Genomic DNA, 18,205 nt, shown 5'->3' on the forward strand with positions numbered 1-18,205 from the left:
ACTAGTGAAAATAAAATTACAGATATCTGAGGGTACTGAGTACCTCATACTGAGGGTGAATAAAAGTAAATTTGGCTTGCCATAACTAAAAGCCTATATTACTCAATGAGTAGACTAGCATACAGCAGATATTTTCTATTAACAGCTGAAAATCTTTTTTCTCTTATTGATATGATATCAATCATATGAACTCTGACACAGTGAAGATCAGTCACTCATGGTGTTCATCATGATTCTGAGCAGCTCCAGTTTAAGCGGATCTCGAGTGCACTATAAGACACTAGTTTGGATAAACGGACAGTCAGCATGCTAATGCTAAACTGAGAGCATGAGCTCCAGACCCCGGGCCTAAGTCAGAAGATCACCAACAGACACAGACTGCAGCAACTGATTATCATTTCAATTTATTTTAATATATTGCAATAAAGATGTACAAAGCGTTGATACCCTTAACCATTAAAATGTTAGAAAAAAGCATACATGTGACAAATAACAGTACAGTATATCAAAACATTACTGTTCCAGCTCGATCAGTCGGTCAGTTCCAGCCTCGTGGTTCAGCAGGACACAAACCACTGCTCAACAGAGCCTTCTTTAATAGGCATAGAAAAGATAGAAATGTGACCAAACACTGAAAAATCAGACCAAAGATGAGAATCTGCAGACTAAAACCGAACAACTACAAAAAGAAAATCGATTCACATGAAACTACTGTAACAGAAGAAAGAAAAAGAAAGAAAACCCCTGAAATAAATACATTTGCTGTTATTATTCCACTCCTTTGATTAATCTGGTTAGGTTAAAGATATTTACAAGGTAGTGAGGAAGTGTAGTGTGAACTAGAGCTGACCTCGAGGTGTGAACTGGTTTGGACACGCAGCAATAAGCTAACGAGAGAACATGAAACGATGAGATACGCCAGGACATGCCCAGGGCAACAGAGAAACTAAAAACACTTCTACAGAAGCACTAGAGGCTGCAGCTAGATCAGTGAGAAACACACACGTTATATGCTTGTGACTATATCTAAATATAGTGTACAAGTATCTTAATCATTCAAGATCATAGGTAATAGTTGAATTGGTGATTGAGTCGTGGTGGAGTGAATGAGTGCTGTAGCACACCAACATACAAACACAGAACACGTCAGCGTCACTAACGTCACCCACTTCAAACCAAACACATGCGGAGCACACGGCTACATACTTTAAATACTAGTTTATATCGAGAACTATAAATATGAATAATATATTCATTCTAACTTTGTCACATGGAGTATTTCTCAGGCTGTGAATCGTACGCACACAGAACTGCGACAGCACAACACACGGAGTCTGTGAGCAAAACTAGTGTTGAAACGAAAGCAGAACGCAATGGACACGCAAACGCTTATCCCATGAGGCCAACGGACCAACACGCCGCTTCATTATAGTGTTAATCTAAGACATGATGGGCCATACCACAAACATCCCAGCATTCAATCACAAGAGTCCACCGGACAAACATTCAGGAACAGAACAGAGCGAATCCGCATGGGTTTTCTCAACGGCTCTGAAGAAAAACCAACGCTAACGATGAACCCGGCACTCAGTCCTGAGTTTAGATGCACCATTTCAACGAGTCGCACGCAGTCCATCTGCATAGAGGAACAAATCTGTCTCATTCAGCGCCGGATACATTCTTACAGCTTCAAACCACACATGAACACATCTCGGGACCTGGATGTACGACTCCAGACTGCTTTATACAACGGACAGAGTGTGTAGATGGGAGGACTTCTGGTCTGGAGAACATTCGCTTTAGCCAGTATGGCTTGAAGACAGTAATCATCTGTTAAGGCAAAGGTCTGGTCTGTAGCAGGATCTGTGACTGGAGGGCTTCGCTCTCATTTGGTTGATTGTTAGTTTGGATCTGACGGCTCTTTCTCCTTCAGACAGACGGCACTCATCAGCCTCTCTTCATCACACCAAAACCATTCAACTGCACACTAATATAGGGACAACTAATATAGTTCTGGTCAAGTTTTTTACATCAGACTACTTGAAAGATGATTGTAATCACCCTGTAGTTCAGCTCGAACATTGTAAGAAGAACATGGAGGGGCAGTTAGCGCTGCGCTAGAACTCCACAACTCATCCAATGCTTAAAGGAAGACAAAACTTTGAACTAAAATAAAATAATAATCTGCCTACAAAAAAGCGATTAAGTGTTTTCAGATGCGGCGCGGTGGAAAACTCTGTCCATTCGCGTTAAAATGTGATAAAATCAAGGAAGATTTACATTTAAAACCCAATAAAAACGAGCAGCCTACACTATTTCGTTATAAATCACCAGTCAGGGAAAAGAGTAAGATTGAATCTGATTGCACAGGAAGGCACATCCACAAGGCTATAAAAAGTGTTGCAAAGAATCGTGTTTTTCTTCAAAGTGAGGAAATAAGAAATGAGGTGATTATTGCTTCATCAAGAGCAAATTAAATAAAAAAAGAGGGAAAAAATAAAAATCCACAACGCAAAGTTGCGACAATCATAGTAATGATAACAACAATCAGTGTAACAAGGTGTGCTCGGAAACCTGTGAGCTGAGGACAATATAAACCGCCATTGATCTTTCCTGTGAGCTCTGCGGCGTGGAAGGAGTCTGTTTGTTTCAGCTCGGCTCAAGAAACGTCCATCAGCATCATTAAAATCATCATCATCATCATCATCATCATCATGAGTCTGAGAGCGCTCTACGAGTAGAAGGTGAGGACGCTCTGATGGTTCCCACGCACCAAGAGGATGGGCGGCAGGTCTTTGGATAGTGTGTCCAGCCAGGCCATGTAAAGAGCGCTGGAGACGGCTCCTTTCCTGGCCAGCGGCATGCTCCTGTGACACACACACACACACACACACACACACACACAGTATCAGAGCTGGCTGAAACACCTCTCTCAGCACTACACCAGCAGGTGGCAGCAAGAGACCGTCTTTACGCTGGTGTTCCTAACTTACATGACGATGAGGTTGGCTGTGCTCGAGTGCTCCTTCAACAGCTCGTTCAGTCGGATCTGACGGTTACTCTGAGGAAACAAACAAATCAATTAGCAGGAAGACTGAAGATGCTGTATCTGTTAGCAGCTGAGAAAACAAACTCTGCAGACAAGCATTTGGAAACAGAAAACAGTGCCTAACCCTAACCCAACAGAGTCATTCTGAGCACTCCAGCTAGTCTGTGTCTTAACCTTAAAGTCTTAGTTCTCCCAAAAATGAGAATTAAACTGAAAGTGTTTTACTCACCCAAGGCATCCTAGGTGTATTTGTATATTTAAAAAGTTGGGTTTTGATCTCTATGCTGCGTTTCCTTTGCATGTGCAAAGCTGAGCTCATACATCATTCCCATGGAACTGCTTCTGGTTTACAACAGTGAGCTCAAGCTACAGTAAACTGATTATTACATTTTGAATATGGATATTTCTCTTACAAAAATGCATTGGTTTGCTACAGGAGGACATCGTTCACTCCCCGGAGCCGCGTGAGACACTTTTTTTTAATGGAGGGTCACTTTTTATTTCAGGTCTTTTGGACAGAAGCATGCAACAGCTGCTGAGTGCAATGATAGAGCTTGAAATATATTTTTTATATGGATTCGTCTGTAACAAGAAAGTCATATACACCTAGGATGCTTTAGGGATGAGTAAAACGCAGATTAAATTTAAATCTTTTGGATGAACTAACCCTTTAACTTTGGAAAAAGCAGAGAGAGCCATCAGCCGAGCGACCATTACCTCAGTGAAGATCATGTGAGCTGCTCTGGTTCTGTTCTCAATCAGTCTGCTCTTCATCAGAACTAACAGTGATAGGTTAGGACCTGAAATACCTCACCTTGGCCCTGTTCTCATCTTTAAAGGAGTCATATGATGCGATTTCAAGTTTTCCATTCTCTTAGAAGTGTAATAAGCTGTTTGTAAATAGATAAGATTCCTATAGTTGCAAAGACTCGTCTCAAACCCAAAGAGACATTCTTTATAAAAAGACTCGTACTAAAACGCCTCGTGTAAACACGCCCCTAACATGTCTATGTCACGATGTGGGAAGATTTGCACAACGCCATCCAAATATTCATGCAAAGAAAGGCGGCGTAACTTTGAAATTCTTGCTGCTGCCGTCATGTTGTAGAGACATAGTTTTGTTGTGAAAGTGAAAAAAGGACACAACTAGAAATCAGTGGTGATGTTGTACCGACCACATAAGAATAGTTCAACCCAAATATTCAGATGTGTGCAGCACATTATATGGAGGACTGTTTCCTGGCTGTTCTGACTCACAGTCTGTAAGTACGTCTACATATATAAAGGATTTGACACTGATGATTCAAACATGAGTTTTGAGCAGTGTAAAGTAGAGCTTGTTTGTCTTTTCACCGATATCAAATGTAGACATGGTTTTGTGTTTACACAGCACATAAAAACACAGTATAAGTCATTATAATCTGTAAATATGTCCCCAGTGGCTCATCAGTAATGGGTTTTATTGTTTTTGTCTTGTCGGTCCGGTGTTCTGACAGGGACATGCATCACAGTACGGTGAGGGGCGTAACATTTCTGTAACACACTTGATGCATTCAGCCAATCACAACACACTGAATAGCTGGCCAATCAGCATACACCTCGCTTTTCTGAATTATGAGCTTTGTAAAAATCAACGTGTTTCAGAAAGGTAGGGCATAGAAAAGAAACAATAAATGTACAGTATGTGGAAAAAATTATGTTTTTTTTACATGGACTATGGATTAATGTTTATTGCAACAGGGACACAATCTGTACTGTTAAAAGCACTATATAAATAAAGGTGACTTGACCAAATACGCAAAATTATGTTCTTTTTAGCAAAATCATACGACCCCCGTTAAACTTTGATTTCATCACTTGTGGGGTACCACAGGGCTCAATTTTGGGTCCTTTTTGTCCTCTCTTAACAAACTATCAACGTATTGCTCTTTTCTAAACCATTACTCAAATAAAGCGAGGTCTTTAAATCCAATATACCTGTAAATGGGAGTCAGTGCAGAGGGCAGTTTAAGATTTTGCCATTGATTTTAAAGGGTTTACATTATTGATTAAGTGATAATTTCTGTTTGGTCAAAACGGTCAATGAGGAGTGGATTTCTTACACCACAAAGTGCCTCATAGTGTTGCTTTTGCATTGCACTGCATGTTTTGATTAAACAAGCAACATACACACTAACATTTAAAGGTGCTGCGACAACAATACCAAATAATTCCCTACTAAACTGCTCCTCTTTGTTGGCTAGACTAAGAGAAGACCCCGGCTGATGCTCTTTCAGTTGCACAGGACCTGATGAACACGCTACTGGATTTATTTTTATTTTATTTTGAGAGGTTCACATATTTTGCCCAGCAATTATGTTTCCTGTTGGATGGTTTAGATTGAAAATAGAATATTTTGTGCATTTCTTCCATTGTGTTGAGTACGATTTAATTTATAATTAACAGAGTAGGTCTATTTGGTAATAGATCTAGTCCCTTTGTCTGTTTGTGGTTGTGAAGCAAAGGCTCACACTCATTCATTTAGTGATGCTTAAAGTTTTGCATAATGGAAATTCGTTGTGTTTCTGCATTGGCTCCATGGCTTCAAACACCCCTAAAACACTCTGCTTGGTTTAGTCAGTTTAGTTTTAGAAATGTCCAGTTTTATATTTTAGAGAACAGAATAGAGGCAATAGTCTGGCAACACAAATATTCCTCTCTACTTGTGTTTTTCCCCCATGCTTATTCAGAGCAGGAAATTACTCTAATCAAATCTCCAACTATCATGTGAGCTCCTGTACTCATGTGCTGTGCACTTCTCAGTCTCTGCTTTGATCGATCCTCTTTAATGTGCTTCATGAATAAATGTGACAGGACGTGTGTGCTGAGACCTTGGCTTTGTAGAGCTCCAGCTCGTTGTCTGTGATTCTCCAGGGCTCTTCACTCTTCAGCCTCTCTGCAGCTTCCTGCTCCATGTCATCTTCTCTCAGCTTATACGGCTCGATCATCTGAGCAAACTCTGTCAAACTGAATGACAAACACAAGAGGTCAGCGCTGACAACGCTGAAGTGGAGCTTTCCTAATAATGAAGAAACGTGCTAATAATGATCCGAATGAGCCGTGATTGAAGATCGTTGTCGATTACTGACGTCAAACACAAGATCAACAGTTATGAAGTCAGGAGTTAAACTGTGATCTGTGAGCTGATGCTTGCTCAGGGGGTTTTCTGTGTAACTGCCAGGCATTTTGTCTGTGCACATGGTTAAAAGTATGTTTTTCTGAATGGATTTTCCAAGACCCCACAAAAAGACCCCAAACGTAGAGCTATCCCTCAGATCTCTTCCATATTTCACAAACAATTAAGCGTGAAACAGTGTTGATTAATGAGATTAGTGTGGTGTGGTTCATACCCCTCTGACTTGGGCTTCGTGTTGACGTCCCCCAGGACCGTGATGTCAGAGAAATCGATCCTGAACTTGCTGAGCAGTGTGGCCATGCTAAGGACACAACAAAGTCTCATTACATATTTATCAGACAATAATAAATTATGCATGCAATATCTGCCACTTGCTCAGACGGTTCCTCAAATGCTCCTGAAAGGTTTTGTACGAAGGACTGGAGGATCCAGAAGCTTCATGCGTCATCATGACAGAGCCATGAAACTGAATGTACACATGTGCAGCTGAACATGTCAGTGAAAAACACACGCTTTCTATGAAGACCTCGCTGCTGGAACACTTCTAATTATAGCTAACAAAGGCTCTGGCAGCAGCTGCGGAGGACAATGGGAAACATTTATCTCTCTCTCACACACACACACACACACGCATTCAGAGCGAGACCTGGCATACTAATACCATCCTCAGTCCCGCTCATCTGAACTATGTGTGAGATCATGATCACTGGATCGCAGCTGGAGTACGTACGCTCTGCGGTCATGGTCGATTCGGTTGATCTTGCCCCCGATGAAGACGCGGATCTTACAGTCCTTCCACTTCTTCTTGTTGGCGATCAGATAGGGGATGAGCAGAGTCAGACCTGACACAGACACGTTAGATCAGATTATAAACCAGAATTAACCTGCAGTAGTAGAAATCACACATACTCTACTAAACACATGAAATAACAGAGTATAAACATTACTAGGAAACGCTGTTGTACGTCACAGCTGTGAATGAAACACCACACACACTCCACTGCTGTCATGACCAGCACGTGTGTGTGTGAGAGCTAACACATGACACTGTCTTTACAGCTTTAAAGCGGCTATAAACTTAAATAGGAGAAAGACAAGAGCCTTGTAAAACAGGAAGTTCTGGGCTTTCCATCTAACACTGGTGTCTAGGGCAGCCTCGAACCTCAACACCAATCTACATCCTGTCCAGAACACACCATTCAATGAGTAATACGATATCGGACACTTTTAGTGAGTCAGCCAGAGTGATGAACAGCGTGTAAAACAGAAATACTGGACAGCAGGCGTTTCTCAGTGATTGTCTGACAGGTTTATGAGAGAGAGATGTCTGTCTCACATGGAGGAGGACTGAAAACAAGAGTCCTTTCACAACCATCAAGTGGCCAAATACACAGCAAAAACTGTCCATTTTACCAAGTATTCTTGCAAACACAGCCAGATATGTCTGACATGACTGTAAATGGTTAACAGGTGTCAGATGGGTGTCAGTATATTGCATCTGAGCACTGTGTCTTAAAGTGACAGCAGCCTGATAATAAACCTGCACCTGTATTCAAAGGAAGACTGGAACCTATGCTTTTAGCAAAGCATAAGACTTTGACATACACTGTACTGCCAAACGTATTGGGACACCCCCTTCTAATGAACAGGTTTGACTACTTGAGTAATTTCCATGAGTACAAATCTTCATGTTTTAGCGTATAGTGATATTCAAGGGAATTGTGTGAATCTAATTTTATAGCAACAGTTAAGACAGGAGTGTTTTCTATTCTAACATAAAATGTCTCTGTGTATAGGGCAAGGTTCAAAAAGAAATGATTGATTGAGGCACTTCAGTCATGAGTATTGAGGGAGGAAGAGAGCGTGTTCGTTCACTCCCTCACACCTACAGCTCCTGCCAGCACCCAGACTCAAACCTGACACCTTCTGGTAACTAGTCCAGCTCTCTAACCATTAGGCCACAGCTGCCCTGTAGCTAAAACTGTAAATTCTTCTTCTGGTTTCAAGTATGGCAGGACCATCTCTTCACCACAACAGACTGCTTTGTACGCAATCTTCCTGATAGGGTAAGTATTAGTTATTTGAGGGAACGTGACAGCAGAGATAGCGTGAGAGTATGTTCACCATGTTGTCAAAGCTACTTTCACTGACCTCCGTCATCAAAGAGCCACCAGACGTCGATGGTGCCCTTGCCCTGCTTCTGCTGGAACTGTTGACTGGCGTCCAGCAGCCGCTGATCGGCCACATTCAGAGGAAGCGTGGGGCTCATCTTCTCTGAAACACACACACACACACACACACACACACGCTCAGACCAGATCCACAGAACCTTAACATCCACTCAGATCTATTCATCAGCAGACTGATCAAACAGACAGAAGAAAGCACAGTCTTCAGTGGAGAGAGAAGCAGCCCTGCAGGAAGACACCGAGTATTAGATCACAGACAGGAAGTGACATCGTTGGAGCTGAAACACAGGCTAGCACACGTAAAGGTGAAGGTCAGAGGTCAAACCAGCGGAAACACTCATGAAAGCAGCACGTCCTAAACGGTCACCAAGAGAAAGTGCATGCAGGTCAGAGACAGAAGGAGAGAGAGAGAAATGTCCTGCCTTTCTTCAACAGCGGCCGAGTGTAGGCTTTGCCATCCTCTTCCTCATCTGGATCATGTTAGAAAAACACAAGAGGTTACAGTCTGCTAATGCTGCAATGGGAAACATGTGCGTCAGTCAAACACAAAGAGAGGCTTGTTCTGCTGCCGTTTATTACAGGAGTCATCATCATCATTAGCACACACTGATGACATCACAGCCTCTGTCCTGAGTCAAGGACCTCACAGAGAACACCTGGAGATGACTGACGGTTTACTACCACCGAGACAAACTAGAGAAAAATAGAAATACATCAACTATAATAAACCTCAAATAAAAGCAAACAAGACTTCTAGAAAAAGGGTTTAAAACTAAAATAAATAAAAATAGGTAGGCTGACTTTATTAAAAACCTTTCCATAAGAATCCTGTGAGGAGTTCAGATTCCCGAGGCTCTCTCTGTACGTACAGTGCTGGCCAAAATCATCAGAACATGCTTGTAAAGGTTTCAGTGGTTTTTGTTGAAGTGGCCATTAAAATAGCCATGAAACAAACCTGCTCAACACTGAAGATGATGGACTGCCCCTCAAACCCACTGAGCAAATTTGGGGTGAGATGGAAATTAAACTGACAGATTTTGCTTTTACTTGAGCTGCAGAAGGTGTGGGATAACATTAGTGCTGACGTTCACAGCAAATACACTGCTGTCATTGCTGCAAAAGGAGGACATGCCACATATTAAAGTTAAAAGTGGATAAAAACAGTAGGACTCGCTTCAACTGAGGTTTGTTGTGCTCAAAGCAACCATCAAATCATATTTTGTATGCAAAAAAGGTCAATATTTTCAGATATGTAAGGTGTTCTACCTCTATGTTCCTGAAATCCAATCATACTTACCAAGTGTGTGTTATTATTAATAAACAGTCACGAAATAGGATTTGTATTGTATTCAAAAAGAAATGGCACTTCAGCACTGTTTGATGTGAGTGACAGATCTGAGTTTAAGAGAAGCGCAAATTAACTTCTCATCTGTTTTAATACACAGATAGTTTCAACCGTGCAAAAGATGTCTGTATAACAGCTTGTCAGCAATGCAGTATGACAGGTTATGTCACATTTACCTAAAAAAGTAAAAAATCCTGCGACCACTCATTAGTCAGCTAGAAAAACTAGAGGAGCATTTAGCCAAAACCCTCTATGCACCATAGAACACATTCATGAACATTTTTACTGTGCTTCAATCTGTCAAGCTTCTATGACAGCAACCATTTAAATGTTTATATTTAAAAAAAAATATTGGAAAATAAATATTATAATAATGAAGTTCCAACTGACTCACATGTATCCTTGAGAAAATTTGGCATGTATTGTATCTGATAGGTATATTATATCATATAGACCCTTTCATATCTGCCAGTTCTGCTCATTTTCTCAAGCGGTCTCATGCGCCTGACCCCTGCTGATCATCGCTTGCAGCTATATTTGTTTTTATGGTTGTTTTCTCAGGCTTCAGAGAGCCCTCCAGTGTCAGATGGAGCTGAGAGACCTCAGAGCAATTAATCAGATGCACGTCAAAATCACAGTGTTCCCAGCCTGGATCCTTCAGAAAGCACTCTCCGTTTGTTGTGTTGCGCTGGACAGAGTAACATTGGTCAGAAAACATTGAGTTTGCATGAGATGGTTTGTGGAGGGTTTCGGATGAGAACCAGCCCCAGAAGCACACAAATGATTACTTCCCCTTGGAGCAGGAACCCCTGGGAAATAAACTCATCTGCCTTTTCACTTTCAGCTTTTTCTAGAACAAGTGAAGGTTTCAAGTTTACATGTATCTCTGTGTCGATAATGAAGACGCATTGGGATCAGCATTTATAGACATTCTGAACTCTATTGGTGTTAGACAACATATTTCAGGACCTACTCATTGTCGAAATAATACTCTAGATTTAATACTGTCACATGGAATTGATGTTGATAGTGTTGAAATTATTCAGCCAAGTGATGATATCTCAGATCATTATGTAGTTCTGTGTAAACTTCATATAGCCAAAATTGTAAATTCTACTTCTTGTTACAAGTATCGAAGAACCATCACTTCTACCACAAAAGACTGCTTTTTAAGTTATCTTCCTGATGTATCCAAATTCCTTAGCATATCCAAAACCTCAGAACAACTTGATGATGTAACAGAAACTATGGACTCTCTCTTTTCTAGCACTTTAAATACAGTTGCTCCTTTACGCTTAAGGAAGGTTAAGGAAAACAGTTTGACACCATGGTATAATGAGCATACTCGCACCCTAAAGAGAGCAGCCCGAAAAATGGAGCGCAGCTGGAGGAAAACAAAACTAGAGGTATTTCGTATTGCTTGGCGGGAAAGTAGCATATCCTACAGAAAAGCATTAAAAACTGCTAGATCTGATTACTTTTCTTCTCTTTTAGAAGAAAACAAACATAACCCCAGGTATTTAATCAATACAGTGGCTAAATTAACGAAAAATAAAGCCTTAACAAGTGTTGACATTTCCCAACACCACAACAGTAATGACTTTATGAACTACTTTACTTCTAAAATCGATGCTATTAGACATAAAATTGCAACCATTCAGCCGTCAGCTACAGTTTCGCATCAGACAGTGCACTATAGACCCCCTGAGGAACAGTTCCACTCATTCTCTACTATAGGAGAGGAAGAATTGTATAAACTTGTTAAATCATCTAAACCAACAACATGTATGTTAGACCCTATACCATCTAAGCTCTTAAAAGAGGTGCTTCCAGAAGTCATAGATCCTCTTCTGACTATTATTAATTCCTCATTGTCATTAGGATATGTCCCCAAAACCTTCAAACTGGCTGTTATTAAGCATATCATAAAAAAAAAACACAACTTGACCCCAAAGAACTTGTTAATTATAGACCAATTTCGAATCTCCCTTTTCTGTCCAAGATACTAGAAAAGGTGGTATCCTCACAATTATATTCCTTCTTAGAGAAAAATGGTATATGTGAGGATTTCCAGTCAGGATTTAGACCGTATCATAGTACTGAAACTGCTCTCCTTAGAGTTACAAATGATCTGCTCTTATCATCTGATCGTGGGTGTATCTCTCTATTAGTTTTATTGGATCTGTCACGGTTCATGAATACATTGTTTCCTGCTCGATAATGGTTTTATTTGCATTTTTGCTTCCTGTCTTCTTTCGCCCTGACAGAATGATCTGACCAACAAGAGACGAAAGACAGGGCATTAAATAGGCAGTTGGAATTGCGTGCAGCTGCCCACATGAAACAATTAACATGATGTAACATGAGACAAGCAGGAAACAATGTATTCATGAACCGTGACAGTAGCTTAGTGCTGCGTTCAACACTCTTGACAACAACATTCTCTTGAATAGACTATAAAACTTTGCTGGCATTAATGGAAGTTACTTAAGCGTATTTATCTGACTTATCTCGTCATCAGTTCGTAGCAGTGAATGAAGATGTATCATATCGATCACAAGTGCAGTATGGAGTACCTCAAGGCTCAGTACTAGGGCCGCTAGTACACCGCGGGCCGGTGAAACACTCCAATTTGAAAAACTAACAGAATGCATAGTCGATATAAAAAACTGGATGACAAGTAATTTCTTACTGCTAAATACTGAAAAAAAGAGGTGTCAATTATAGGACCTAAAAATTCCTGCACGCTTAGTAAACAAACTACAGCTAGTCCAAAGTGCAGCAGCAAGAGTTCTTACTAGAAGCAGGAAGTATGACCATATTAGCCCGGTCCTGTCCACACTGCACTGGCTCCCTATCAAACATCGTATAGATTTTAAATGTTGCTTATTACTTATAAAGCCCTGAATGGTTTAGCACCTCAGTATTTGAATGAGCTCCTTTTACATTATACTCCTCTACGTCCGCTACGTTCTCAAAACTCAGGCAATTTGATAATACCTAGAATATCAAAATCAACGGCGGGGGGCAGATCCTTTTCCTATTTGGCGCCTAAACTCTGGAATAAACTACCTAACATTGTTCGGGAGGCAGACACACTCTTGCAGTTTAAATCTAGATTAAAGACCCATCTCTTTAACCTGGCATACACATAACATACTAATATGCTTTTAATATCCAAATCCGTTAAAGGATTTTTAGGCTGCATTAATTAGGTAAACCGGAACCGGAAAACTTCACATAACACCGTACTTTCTACATCATTAGAAGAATGGCATCTACGCTAATATTTGTCTGTTTCTCTCTTGTTCCGAGGTCACCGTAGCCACCAGATCCAGTCTGTATCCAGATCAGAGGGTCACTGGCTGCAGTCACCCGGATCCAGTACGTATCCAGACCAGATGGTGGATCAGCACCTAGAAAGGACCTCTACTGCCCTGAAAGACAGCGGAGACCAGGACAACTAGAGCCCCAGATACAGATCCCCTGTAAAGACCTTGTCTCAGAGGACCACCAGGACAAGACCACAGGAAACAGATGATTCTTCTGCACAATCTGACTTTGCTGCAGTCTGGAATTGAACTACTGGTTTCGTCTGGTCAGAGGAGAACTGACCCCAACTGAGCCTGGTTTCTCCCAAGGTTTTTTTCTCCATTCTGTCACCGATGGAGTTTCGGTTCCTTGCCGCTGTCGCCTCTGGCTTGCTTAGTTGGGGTCACTTCATCTACAGCGATATCATTGACTTGATTGCAAATAAAAACAGACACTATTTAACTGAACAGAGATGACATCACTGAATTCAATGATGAACTGCCTTTAACTATCATTTTGCATTATTGAGACACTGTTTTCCAAATGAATGTTGTTCAGTTGCTTTGACACAATCTGTTTTGTTTAAGGCACTATATAAATAAGTGACTTGACTTGACTTGTGGAGAACAACCAAACTCAAAGCACCGACCTTTCTGGACGGCCGGGCTGTTCTGGACACTGGTGGCCTTGGAGGAGGGTTTGGACGAGTCTCCATCCGAGTCTTTGCTCATGTCCACTGAAACTATAACATCCTTCATCGCTGAAGAATCATCTGCAGGAACAAACGGAAAGTTAAGCACCCCTTTGAGGTTAAGGCAAACTCAAATTTAGCATGAACAGCAAGTCCACTTAATGACCATCAAAAAACGAGGTCATTAAATGGACGATTTCATCCAGCCGAACACTGAAGTGTTTTACAGGATTTAAATGGTTAAAATGCTTTGTTCCCATGAGAGGGCATGTAAAGCAGAGTCAACATTCTACTGATGCAGTTAATCACTAGTGAAGACTGATGCGTTCATGATAAATACATGAAGTATTGGTCAGATCACGCATATTCTTTAAAGGAGAATGGTTCATGTTCAGTACTGTACCTTGGCCTTGAATGTGAGAGATATCAAGTCCCTCTCGCAGTCTGAGAATGACCACACCGTACTGAAAATCAAATGCATCGCTACACACACACACACACACACACACAAATAAACAAGCGTTAATGTCTCACAGGATGAAGATCCACACCATTTACTTCAAAGCTGCTTCCCCCGTTTGCTCATAAACATCTACCAGACGCTCTTCAGCTGTACATACACTAGAAGCATGTACACGTCAAGCCAAAAACTGCATCAAAATTAATGCCAGAACACAATATACATGATGACCAGATGTCAGGCAAACAAATAAACAAACCACTTTATCACTGTATAAAAGCTGCTGCCTCACTAATTGAGTGAGATTTTTATCAATAGTGGACTGATTTCAAACAGAAGATGAAACCCACTGCATCAGGTTTATGTAGGTCTCCACGTCCTTTATATCTCCGAAGCGCCAGTCGTTCTTGAAGCCGAGCACCAGCGTGTTGGGCCTCAGTCTGCCCAGACCAGCAGCCTGCCAAACACACACTGCGGTTATCTCCAGAAGCAAAAAATGACCAACCCCAAACTCAGCACTCATAGAAAGTACGTTTTTCTTTTTCTTTTTATTATAAAACATTTGGCATGTTTAGGTTCTGAATTACAGCCACAGCTAGCATGTCCAATAATGCAGAGAAAGCAGGTTTTTATTGAGGCCAATTGTGGCCCCATAATGGAGGTCATTTCAGCAAACACACACACAGAAGTAAATATTTCCAAATGGGTTAATACACAGAATTCAGCTGTGAGCAGATTATGGGCTCACGTGTACCAAGCAGGAAGCCAAGAATTCAAAGGACAGAAAAGCCCAATTTTAGGCTTATTGGTGCAAAGGAGCCTTTGGCCAATGGAAAGCTAAAATAAAACATTCAACCCTGTAAAGATGGATCTGTAGATAGGTGAGATGGTACAAATGTGTGGAATTAAAAACATGCTCAAATCAACTAATGAGCAAGATGGTTACCACACACACACACACACACACACACACACACACCTGCAGCAGGTACTGGGTTCCTTGGCGAAGGTCTTCAGCCACCACAGGAGTGTAAAACGCCTTGGAGCTGTTGTGGAGGAGCCACCTTTGGTAGCGCAGCATATCGCTGCTCAGCTCTTTGAAGTTGGGCCGCCGGGAACTCTGGGAACGAACACACGTGTGCAGAGATCAGCTCATGAAGTTAAAGAGCGTGGTTCATTCTGCACACTGTAATCTCAGTCCACACAGAGCTGCTTTACTCCAACAACATGATCGTATAACTGCTGGAACAGGGACTGCACACACACACACACACACACACACACACACACACACAGGTACTCACCACGCGCACGTGGCCGCACAGCATCAGACCCACGTTCTTGGTGAAGGCATGCACCAGATGCAGAAGAGCTGGGCGTGAGTTTGGAGCTCCGGTCATCACCAGACACTGTGGCCTAGAGGAGACGGACAACGTCAGAGCATTCTCATGACCTCCAGGGTCAGCGGCCAGTCCAGAGCACAGCTCCAGCTCAGATTAGACCGCTTCAAAGCAAAAATGTTAAGAATAAACCCGGATTATACAGAGGGCGATGCGTGCTGTCAGAAAGGCAGAAATCAGCGCTCGCTCTGTTCTCAACATGAGATTCATCAGAGTCACATCAGAAAACCTCACACTGAAGATCAAAGACCTCACGATAAATCCACAGCGCTAATAATCACGCTCTTCTCTTCACCGTCAGTCAATTCCATTCAGATTATTTATGCATTGTCTTCATTTGCAAATTTTGATTATGATAAATACACTTCTTGTATCACAATCAATGGCAAATGTGATCATTCACAGGTTTGGAAGAAAACACACACACACAGACACACACACACACACCCCCACACACACACAGACACACACCCACACACACACACACACAGACACACACACACCCCCACAGACACACAGACACACAGACACACACACACACCCACACCCCCACACACACAGACACACAGATACACACACACAGACACACCCACACACACACACCCCCACCCCCCCCCACACAAACACACCCCCCACACACACAGACAGACACACCCACACACACACAGACACACACCCACACACACACACACACAGATACACACACACCCCCACAGACACACAGACACACACACACACAGACACACACACACACCCACACCCCCACACACACAGATACACACACACAGACACACAGACACACACACACAGACACACACACACAGACACACACACACACACAGGCCGTATTACCTGTAGGTTTTGATGTGGTCAGCTACTCCGCACAGCTGCAGACTGTGTGTCAGGGCCTGGTGATACGTCAGTGCTTGAGTGGACGAGCCCCAGTTCACATCTGTAGGAACACAACAATCCCATCAAGCACTGGGGCTGCACTGAACAACAGCTGATGCTTTGTCTCACAGTCCACTCCACCTGGTTTCTTGTAGCTGACGTAGATGTAGAGGGACAGGACGATGACGTTGGTCAGGAGGGCCGCCCACCAGTTGATGATGAACATGACCACACAACACAGGATGGCCCCGGCCAGAGACACCCACATGTTGTAGTACTTGAAGCTCGGCCTCCATCCTGACACACACGGAGCAAACGCTCAGAGACTCGGTCAAACAGCAGGGCATCTGCTGCAGTACTACGGGTTAGGATGTGCCAACATAGGGAAGGTCAAAATACCCCAAGTACACCCCACAACGAGAGACACGTGTTGGAACGGAGCAACTAAACCAACAATAGTTCTTTGTGGCAGGAAAGTGCTAACTGTGCCGTTCTGCCATGTTACACAACAGTGTGGGACACAAAGGACGGCACAGGGGTGTGTGACGGGACGCCACCGCACAGAATCTGCTCAAGACATCTCATACCAGACTGATCACAGCCTCTCCGTGTCCTGAACAACACTTTACACACTGGAAGGAGTCAGTTTCACAAAAGCATGAACACAGAATTATTAAATGAAGTTAGCACCAGTTAGCATACACATGAGCTGTTACCACGACTAGGAAGGCTTCTCGAACACAGGACATGTACTAGACTAGTGGGATTTAGTGGATCACGGTTACCTTGTAAAGCTACAGACACTGCATGACGTAAAGGGTACAGAAGCGCTTTAAACGAGCCCCGTCTGAGAGTGAGCGCTACACGTACCCTTTACGTTCACGCAATCGTGTGCAGAGACTCTGTAATAAAGTGTCAGAAGTGAAGATATCTACCTGCTGGTCTTCTACAGCTTTGGTATTGAGGGACAAACAAACCTCTTCACACAAAGAATAAAGAAATACATGAAATTATAACTTCAAAACAAGAAATACACTCAATAACATGATCTCATTCAGATATGAAAATAAATGATAAAGGTCTGATTAGCACAGCAATAGGAATGGACACTCTACAGGAACACAAAAACACCTTCTTGTATAGGAGCGGTTACTTTGCAAAGTTTGGGCAACTCTGTAAAGGCCCCGACACACTCCAGAAATCACAGAATGAACCGGTGTGAAATCAGAGATCATTCTGTGAGCTTCAAGTGAACTTGAGAAAGGTGAACAGACACAAGCTGCTCTACAGGACAAGCTGTGAAGCCGTCTGCTGTGTGAAGTGCTAGATTAATAAACGTGAGGTGACTGGAGCGCTGAATATCATGACGATCTGATGTGTTCTTAACTGCTGCTTTCTCACTGCTGGCGTGTTTGCACAAAACAAGCATATTTAAACATTCATCTAAAGCCACGGCGTGTTCATTAATAGTATACAGCTGCAAAGGATTTCAAATGTCTTCAACCAATGAAAAAGAACATGGCTATGAGTATATCAGGGCCTCCAGATGTCCATTCCCTTTAAGAGCCAGAGGCGTTCGTGCCATGACAGATTTGCTATTTACACGGCAGAATATGGCAAGCACAAAGACAGAACGAGTCTCTGAGATAAAACGGAGCAGCTCGTGTGAGAGCAAATAGAGTCGGACACATGC

General features: G+C 42.3%; 1 protein-coding gene across 2 annotated transcripts in view; it reads right to left on the reverse strand.

The window, feature by feature from the left end:
- Positions 1-388: 388 nt before the first annotated feature.
- Positions 389-18,205, reverse strand: part of LOC127966176 (solute carrier family 12 member 2) — a 44,534-nt gene continuing 26,717 nt past the window's right edge. The window contains exons 14-27 of one of the 2 annotated variants that reach the window (XM_052567012.1): positions 16,654-16,809; positions 16,474-16,573; positions 15,526-15,637; positions 15,201-15,341; positions 14,572-14,678; positions 14,165-14,244; positions 13,720-13,842; positions 8,836-8,883; positions 8,376-8,498; positions 6,955-7,066; positions 6,439-6,525; positions 5,920-6,055; positions 2,994-3,061; positions 389-2,867 (exon numbers count right to left, since the gene is read on the reverse strand). In XM_052567012.1, the coding sequence (XP_052422972.1) occupies positions 2,732-2,867; positions 2,994-3,061; positions 5,920-6,055; positions 6,439-6,525; positions 6,955-7,066; positions 8,376-8,498; positions 8,836-8,883; positions 13,720-13,842; positions 14,165-14,244; positions 14,572-14,678; positions 15,201-15,341; positions 15,526-15,637; positions 16,474-16,573; positions 16,654-16,809 (1,529 nt within the window). In that variant the 3' untranslated portion in view covers positions 389-2,731. The remainder of the gene's footprint in view (positions 2,868-2,993; positions 3,062-5,919; positions 6,056-6,438; positions 6,526-6,954; positions 7,067-8,375; positions 8,499-8,835; positions 8,884-13,719; positions 13,843-14,164; positions 14,245-14,571; positions 14,679-15,200; positions 15,342-15,525; positions 15,638-16,473; positions 16,574-16,653; positions 16,810-18,205) is intronic. The other variant, XM_052567014.1, reaches the window with a different exon arrangement.

Source organism: Carassius gibelio, chromosome B10 (genome assembly GCF_023724105.1).
Source record: "Carassius gibelio isolate Cgi1373 ecotype wild population from Czech Republic chromosome B10, carGib1.2-hapl.c, whole genome shotgun sequence".
In the NCBI taxonomy this organism is placed as follows: Eukaryota; Metazoa; Chordata; class Actinopteri; order Cypriniformes; family Cyprinidae; genus Carassius; species Carassius gibelio.